We start from the raw sequence: 9098 nt of genomic DNA on the forward strand, positions 1-9098 counted from the left end.
GCTTGTGTACTGCATCATCACTGTGTCTGTCACGCGACTCTGTTGCCCTTTCAGTCTTGAACTGATGATAAAACTAACAACATTATTAACTGTCTTGATATTTACTTTGAAAGCTGAAGCTGCGATTATGGTAAGGGGCGTTACATTTCCGACGCATGCTTGTGGTGTTCGGCCAATCACAATGCACTGGGTCAGCTGGCCAATCAGAGCAGACTGCGCTTGTCAAAACGACGCTTTGTTGGGGGGCTTTGTTGAAAATGACACGTTTGAGAGAGGCGGGGCATAGAGGACCTACAATAATGTACAATATTTGAAAAATAATGTGTTTTTTGAACATTAAAGTATGTCAACATATTCTGTTACACCAAATACACAAAATAATGATCTTTAAAATAGCATCATATGACCCCTTTAACTTTTAAAAAAGATATATATTTTTTCCAGCTTACTTTTTTTTTTGCGTTTATGAATTTTCCTTGACAAGACAGTAGAGATATGAAAGAAAGTGAGTGAGAGAGAAATGGGGGGTGAGAGCAGGAAAGGTCCACAAGGCAGGATTCGATCTTGGGACACCCAAAGCGCAACTGCGCCATATGTCGGTGTGCTGGCCAGAAGGCTATCAGCACCGTCTTTCCAGCATACTTTTAACATTAAGTGTCTCCTTCTTGGCTGAGATTGTATCACGTTGCACAGAATGATTCACATTCAGTGTGGATAGACAAACTGGTTGTTGCTGGAAACCTGTCACATCTTTGCCTTATTGAATGGTTTTATATTAATTTTTTTATTGAATATGAATCAGTTGTGTTCTATTTGAGCATGTGTGAACACAGTTTGGCAGAGAGACACTGACCTGCACTGACAGTGACAGCGCTGACAAACTGTTCTCTCCAGCTGCTGCTGCCCACCACCAGCGCCAGGTTAGTCTTCTTTATGAGCTTGTCGACGGTATTCTGAAAACACACACAAATACATATATAAAAGATAAATCAAACCTAAACCCACAAAACTGTCCTCATAGTAGACAAGATTTAATATGACTCTGTCTCGTAGCCCAGTGAGCACAGAGGTCTCAGCTAAACTGATTTCAGTGAGGCAGTGGGCGTCTATGCACAACCCTGTCAGAATTTCATTTTCTCCAATGTCATCCTGTCCTAGCCGTTTGCTTGTTTGCATTTAGAGGACTGCGGATAATTGTGGAGGGAGTAACACAGTATTTCTACCTCAAATCTCTTCTAAATCCCAGAGCCGCCTGACCCCGGTGACCTCCAGTATTGAGACTGTCACCATGGGAACAAGGAGGTGAGGATTCAAATAGAAATTAAATGTGAGAGACTGTGCAGGTAAGACCACTTCATGAAAGCTGTATTGTTCTTCCTGATTCACAGGACTTACCTTAAACTCGTACGATTCCTCTATCACCACTTCCTGTTTGGTGTGCTCTCCCAGACTTGGGCACCCCATCTTGGCCACCTCCTCTTCCTCTGCCCCCACCGCCGGTTTGTTATCATTGGAGTCTCCTGTCAAAGGAAGACATAAAAATTCTACTGAGCCGTAGAGTTTGTACGTGTATTACAGAGCTGAGCTGGTAGAACTCAATTTACAAGGAAATTCACTAAGAATGAATTGTGCCCAGTGGTAGCGCTGTTTATTTGCATGCACGGTCTGCGCTTGTTGTTGCACCCAATTCACTAAAGGAATTTTGCTAATCAAGTAACTGAAAATGCAGCCAAAAATGCGTGTTGAACACAATTTGCATGATCATTTTCTATCTTGCATGCCGTTTTGAGTTCTAGTTTGAAAAAAATGCAGCAGACTACAGCAATCTGGCAGACTTTGTTGTGACTGTGTAGCATGTTTACAAAAATAAATCATTAACTTTTATATTTTCATTGTACTAAAGCCAAAGCAAACTGTATGAATGTTGCATGGGAGAATGCAGATCTGAACTATATTCAGATTAGGTTTTTATTTCTCAGTGTTATAAACTTGGCAGCGGCTATTTGCACTAAGTGTAAATAGCGATAGAGGCTATTTGCATTAAGTGCAAATAATGGATTCTATTTACACAGTGAAAATAGCAGGATTTTCTTAGTGATATGCTATTTACACTGCACAAATCGCTCTAGATTCTATTTACACTGTAAAAAAAGCAAGATTTTCTGCTATTTTTACTACTTATTACAAATAGTAGCAATTATCTGCACCTAAATTGTAGTGCGTTATAAAACAGTATGCAATGATAACGTATTGACTGCAAATTAATTTTTTTTTAATTCAAATTATTAAATGGATGCCACCTTACTAGGACAATAAAGCCCTCCCTACACCTACCCTACCCATTGTTTTAACAAAACAACATTGCTGTCAATAGATGCAAAAATAAATAAATAAATGAAAATGATACAAATGTTTAATTTACTAATTTTAATTTGTTAAAATGTAAATTTTAATTAATTAAAAGATTTACTTACAAAAAGCCCCAAAAATAAATTTTGCAAAAAATAATATGTATTAAACATCTGCAATTTTTCCACAGACAATGTAGAACATTTCTGTGGCCCCCATGGGTCCCCAAAGTGCAATTTGAAAACCCCTGATTGTGAACGATTAGGGAACAAGAAGCAGGTTTTTGTTTTAGGTTTCTGAAATACCGCATATTTAAAAATGCATCATAACTGTTTAGTGAATTCATCCTTTTGCGTTTATTATAATCCACTGTAATGTATCATATCCTATAGTAACACTACACATAAGCAGGAAATGAACCACTTTGTGTGTCCTAGAAAAGCATTGAAGAGAGAGACTGAATGACAAAAATCATCAAAAAATGCTTATGTTAATGGCATCAACATTCTTAATTGGATTCTGTAACAGTATGGCAATTTGAAGAGCATGGGGATGAACGTTAAATTAGAGCAGTTAGTACATAATTAATGTGCAGAAATGGCCTAGAGATATTGCTTCAACATGGCTGCTTGCACTGCGACCAGTTACTGCCGGTTCCTGCTCACCCATTATAAAAAGTCACCCATTATAAGACCTCCACTGTCTCCCATTATTCGCTCCGTTCACACAAAGAAACCTTTCTATCAAATCTGTTTCTAAATTATTCAGGGATAGATGTGGAAGTTATTAATACAATATTAAACAGGGACCCCAATCTGTATTCTAATACAAAGCCACAGAGCACTGCAGATGGAGTATGGATGTCACACAGAAATCCACTGACCGTGTTTCTGCCCGATCTCCAGCAGCACCGGCTCCCCCAGGTGGATGGTGAAGGTTTTGTTCTTCTCATACTCCTCATCGTCAATGATCTTCACCTCCAGGATTTTCCTGTGGTGGACAAAGATGAAACAACAAATTTAAATGTAGTATATTTTCAAAGAGCGTGTTATGTGAAATGTGGAAGTTGACAGTGGCAGGAAAATCTAAGTAGATCATAAAGAAACACTGGGATAGCCATGCACCAGTAGCCATTGACAAAGACTTGAAGAAAGAGCTGAGGAAAGTCTCTTTCTTGAAACACCAGCAGAATGGTTCTCTGAGAAAATCATTCATAAAACCATTCATATGTAGATTGTCATCTTCAGTGGACTGCAACAATTGATGTAGGAATGGATTTATGAATGATTTACACTTTACTTTACAATTCATTCTGCTTGTTTTTATGCATAAGCCCTAAGGAGTGTATGCAACATCCATAATATTCACTGAACGTACAATTATTAAAAAATGATGGGTTACCTTAGCATATCTGACTTTCCTTTTTGAAAACTTAGTGCAGAGGGCATTTTCGAGTTATCTTGCATTATCTTAAGTTCATTGCTGATTCCCTCAGAGAGTTAGAAACACGCAGCAGCTCTGATTTTAAGTGATGGGGCTGCGGTACAATGTTTTTGTGCTTAGGGAGCAGGTTAGCCATGGTTAATCACCATTTGTCATTATTAGCACACACAACACTCTGGTCATGGTTGATAAACACTGTCTACAGAAAAGCTGTACAACAGCAACAAGGGGGAGGGTGGGGGCAGAGAGAATGTAATTAATTTAGCAAAAAAGACGGTGGCACTCCATAACCACAGTACACAATTATGTGGTAACATTTATTTCAACTTGTATTCTATTTTTTGCATGTTATGAATGTCACTATAAAATGAATAGTTCTGGTGATTTAAGCCTTTCAGTTGTGCTGAAACATGACAATTATGATACAAAACACCTGTCCTGTTCATTATATCATAGAGGCAACTATAATACGATCAGGCACTACATCTAGGAAAGATGGTGCTTTAAAGGTCACATATTTTACACCTTTCTGGAGTTTTATTTTAAGTCTTGATGTCCTTAAGAATATATATTTATGGTATAAGTACCAAAAACCATCTCAATATATTTTTACAGCTCCTCTCTCAGGAGCTCTGCTGAGAACAGGTCGATTTTGGCCTGTCTAATTGATATTCATGAGCCTCTCTTCTGATTGGCCTGTTGTTTTCTGAGTGACACACAGCCAGGCCAACCACAGGTAACTAGGGTCAGCCGACGTCACAGCGATAGCTGGAGGCAGCAAAACAAAGGGGACACTGGAGGTGGCCCATTAAAACCAGCGCAGATTCGGCTACATAAGGAGCTTAAAATATCATCTTGTTGTGGTGTTGGGTGCCAGAATCAACGTAATACAGCCTCAAATGAGAAATTTGATCACATATCTGCTGCCACTGCCAGACAAAAAACCGACGACAGCTGTGGTTAAACGAGATAAAACGAGCAGACTGGACAGAAACGATCATCAAAAATGCTCGCGTTTGCAGCGCACACTTCTTATCAGAAAAGGTTCAATAAAGTATTGTCTTTTGTTGTTATGGCCGCGTCTACAGATTTCTTGCCATATGTCTATGTTTCTTGCATCTCACGACTATGTCGTGTATGAAATGCTGTCTGTGTGCTCGTGTGTAAAACAACAAACTGACGATTTATATATAATCATTTGTAATTGTATATACATTGTTGTGATTAATTGTGGCTGGAACAATGTAGCTGTAAAAATATGTTTGTGAAATATATAAAAATAAGCTGTGAAATGTATATACATCTTCATCATGACTAGATTGACACGGTGAGTTTGTCTTTACTATACAGGTTAGATGTGATCCACCTCATGGTAACAATCCTGTCTTTCTACATGTTTCCGTGTTGTTGTTGCTCAGCAATGGCATGGACGCGATGTTGTCTGGGGGTTTGGCAAAAGGAGAGTGGGACGGTGGGCGGTGCTCGGGGTGGTGACTGTGTAGTTCTGATGTCAACTTTTTACGGAAGTCACAACGGTTTGTGAAAAATTACAGCTACTTTATGCAGGCTGTGTGCATTTTACTGTGGACTGACTATTTTGAAATTTTGAAACTAGTTAAATAGCCCCTATACCTCAGTTATCGTGAAAAAAAGTCAGGAAATTTAAGTTTTGACAATATGGGAATATGGGATTGGTGAAACAATGTAATTCAAAATTATACTTTAACTATACAAAAATGTTATTTGTTAAATACCCATATTATTTAGTGTATAATAATAATAATAATATACATTAAGTATACATTATTTTCTTGAAGAATTTTTGTTCCGCTATATCAAATAGAACTGCAAAAATAATGATAATTTCAAACAGGTTTCCTAAACACTCCCCCTTCTGCCACTGGTTGGACAAACAGATAGTCCCGCCCCCAGACTCACTACATTGAGCTGCTCGGGGAAAAAAAGAGACAGAGCCAGTCTTTACCTTTTTCAGAGATCAACCTACAAATGGCTTACTTTTAGTCCTCTCTACATATTAAACTGGGATAGGTGAAAATGTTTAAACATCAACAGAATTTATCAGAAAAATGGAAACTCATTTGCAAATGATAGGTGCATCATGTTTTGAAACAGGTGTAAAGGTGAATGAGTTGGATGAGCCATTTGTGGCATTCATTGGTCAAGCATGGCTGCATGCGACGTCTGGCTCTATCACTCGGAAATAGCGCTTGGCAGGAAGAGGAGGCACATACTCTTATCTAGGTCAGCAGGTACGAGAGAGGGACTCAGAGGTGTTTGCATCTTTTTGTGCACACATGTCACCAGGGGAAGTGGTTTTAGGAGCTTTAACAATACCTGGAATAAAAACAAAAAATCCCATAATACCATAATGCATCATAATGACATATTCGGTTATAAAATCCAGCATATCGACTGGCTCATTCGCTATTTATATACACATGTGGTCATTTAATCACATTTTCTGCTTGCGTGAACCTCAACCAACTTCAATAATGACATAAAGCAGATTTTAATGTATCAGTCAGAGTTTGATGAACTGAGAGGTATTTTCATACAGATTAAACTGTTAGAGATTATGCCATTTGTAGGAATGAATTGAGAAACTCTAATGTAAAGTATTGCCATCACGCCCAATAGGATGTTCATTCTGGCTTCCTAATATTTTTTTCATGAGAAAATTACTAGGGATACACAGTATATTTGTACTGTATTTATTGGTTGATATTACAGATGAAAAAAAAAAAAACTATATTATGGTTAATTATGCATGATCATTTCCGTAAATCTTCACAAAATAATTTTATTTATGATATATTTAAATGTATTATTTATATACATATTTTATTTACATATAATTTATTTATTAATTTTTTGCTAATTATTTTTGCGTAGTAAGAATATAGTTGTATTGAATAAATGTGAATAGCATTGTCCATATAACTTCACAAAAATAATTTGGGAAAAAAAATTATATATATATATGTAATCTGAGATAAAGTTGATGCTTAAATTAAATATAATTTCATTAAGACTATGAAAGAGCACCTCTGAGTGATGCAATTTTTCTTCTGGTTTTCTGAGAAACGTCCTACAGTATTTGTATGTGTGTGTGTGACCGAGCGTAGATGAGCTAAGAGGGTCCTCTTTTCTGTTCTCATTACGCACAGAGCATCATTGTATTCGTTTGCATGGCCATAACAGCGGTCATATGATTGAGGGGGAGGTGTAGGGGTGCCACCACCCCATGAGCTCTCCATTAGTCATATGATCGCTGTTATGGCCATGCAAACGAACACAATGATGCTCTGCAGGATGCACAGGGCCTGAGTCTGACCAACCTGGCTAATGATGTCAAATAATCAGGCTGAACTATTAAAGTTAGATGATCTGCTATGCTAGCATATTGCTATATGTTTCATGCATAGGGGAGTGTTCCAGGTTCAAATAAGTTAAAGACCTCATGAAATTGCTTAATGTCTGATGTTTTTTCCTATTAAAACAGGAAGTTGTGGTGGGACGTGCCAAACAGCTCGTATCATTAGGCTTTAGTAAAGTCTCAGCAGTGAAACATGGCTTGCTGCTTGCTAGTCATTGCATATGGTATTGGGGGAGGGACATTTACATTCTAGAGAGCAGTTTATTAGATACAAATCTGTGACGTGCAAGAGTACACATCAATATTTTTCTCTGGTTTACCAGAGAAAGATTTTGAAGTCAGCATGAATTGGAAATTTGCCCTTTCGGTTTTCTAAATGCATCTTATTGATCTGATGTGTGTGTTTTAATGTTTGGACCTTGTAATTTTTGTTATTTTTAATTAAAAAAAATTCTGGTGACGTTTGCCAGATTTCTCCAATCATTTTATCCAGCCCATTTTAACAATCAACTGCAAACTGGCATTCAGATCTGCCTCCATCCAATCAACAATTGATGGATTGCATTAAGTTAACACCCTACAATTTTTTATTTTTCGATAATCCATTTCAGTCAGATGTACTTCACAATATGGAAGAAAAAATCCATTGCTACTTCCATTACATCACAGTTTTTAATCTCATTAAATCTTAATCTACATTTCAGTAATCTTGTGTGCATTCCATTTTATGTATAAACTGGCATTATGCCCATTGTTTGGCAAAATCTTGTAATTTCAGTCCGCTTGTTAAATCATGACATTTTCAAATAATACTGTCTCCAGAGCCAAGCTGCTAATTGTTTGAAGTGAAAATCTCAATGGCCATTTATAAGCAGTATTCATTCTCTATCATACCTTTTAACCTAAGTTTTAAAATCCATGTACACAAGAGTCTCCAAGCTTACAGTATCCAATTATTTAACAATTCAGAATAGATTGTTTATTTAGATTGTTTATTGTCTGGCCAACTGAAGTTTCAGTATGGAAATAAAGGTTAGGATCAAGCTTTTTCAGAAATATACTGCAAACTGTAATTGCATATTAGCCCAGCTTGTTGTTTACCTTTGCGATTTGAGGGAGTGTTTGGATCCAGAAACAGTAATGTGTGACATCAGACTTAAATGGATAGAAATTCAAGCAATCTGGAATTTTGTTTGAGGACAAAAAATTTCACCACACAAGATTTCGCAATGGGTTTAAGCTGGTCACGCAAATTCGCCTGTATTTACAACAAGAAAGCTGCTTGGTTTGACAGTGACTTCATTGTTTTATACATTGCTACATTATTGACAATGGATCTTTTTGTGTTCGAAATTTCGCTAACGTGACCACACTTTTAGATCGGTAACACTATCAGCCATTACTGAAAATTAAAATATTGATTGATCAGCAGCACTTGTGACATAATATTGATTATTACAGAAAATAATTTCACGAGTTCGTCTTGGAGATAATAAAGCGAGAGGAATAGTATGTGTATGTGGCATGCTGTTCGAGGAGAGGGCTCTGAGCTCGGTAATTCTTCCCGAACCCGGGGCACTCCCCCCCCCTGTCCAGGGAGAGGGCTCCGAGCTCGGCATTTGCCTGAACGCAGAGCGCTCCCTGCCCCCCCGGTAGAAATGGGTCGACGGTGAGGAGTTGGGGTGGTGGAGGGATGCTAAAAGACTAGAGAGAATGACGGTAAGTATAGGGTGACCATACGTGCCATTTTCCCAGGACGCATCAAAATACCATACAGACGGTTCCTTATGCTTTCAAAATGCTCTCGAGGTATTTTGATGTCATACACCGATTGGTCTGCACACGCAAACAAAGCCAAAACCTAGATATTTTAGGCAATATAGAAATCCTGGCCAGGACGCGTCCTGGG

The 9098-nt window shown here is 37.8% G+C and overlaps 1 protein-coding gene across 1 annotated transcript in view; it reads right to left on the bottom strand.

Moving 5' to 3' along the window:
- Positions 1–9098, bottom strand: part of LOC107567908 (sodium/calcium exchanger 1-like) — a 125783-nt gene that overhangs the window by 10642 nt on the left and 106043 nt on the right. Inside the window, exons 4-7 of the mRNA XM_016253694.1 lie at positions 3233–3339; positions 1396–1520; positions 850–953; positions 11–20 (exon numbers count right to left, since the gene is read on the bottom strand). Coding sequence (XP_016109180.1) covers positions 11–20; positions 850–953; positions 1396–1520; positions 3233–3339 — 346 coding nt within the window. The remainder of the gene's footprint in view (positions 1–10; positions 21–849; positions 954–1395; positions 1521–3232; positions 3340–9098) is intronic.

This window comes from Sinocyclocheilus grahami, unplaced genomic scaffold (assembly GCF_001515645.1).
Source record: "Sinocyclocheilus grahami isolate Dianchi unplaced genomic scaffold, SAMN03320097.WGS_v1.1 scaffold1196.1, whole genome shotgun sequence".
Lineage (NCBI taxonomy): Eukaryota > Metazoa > Chordata > Actinopteri > Cypriniformes > Cyprinidae > Sinocyclocheilus > Sinocyclocheilus grahami.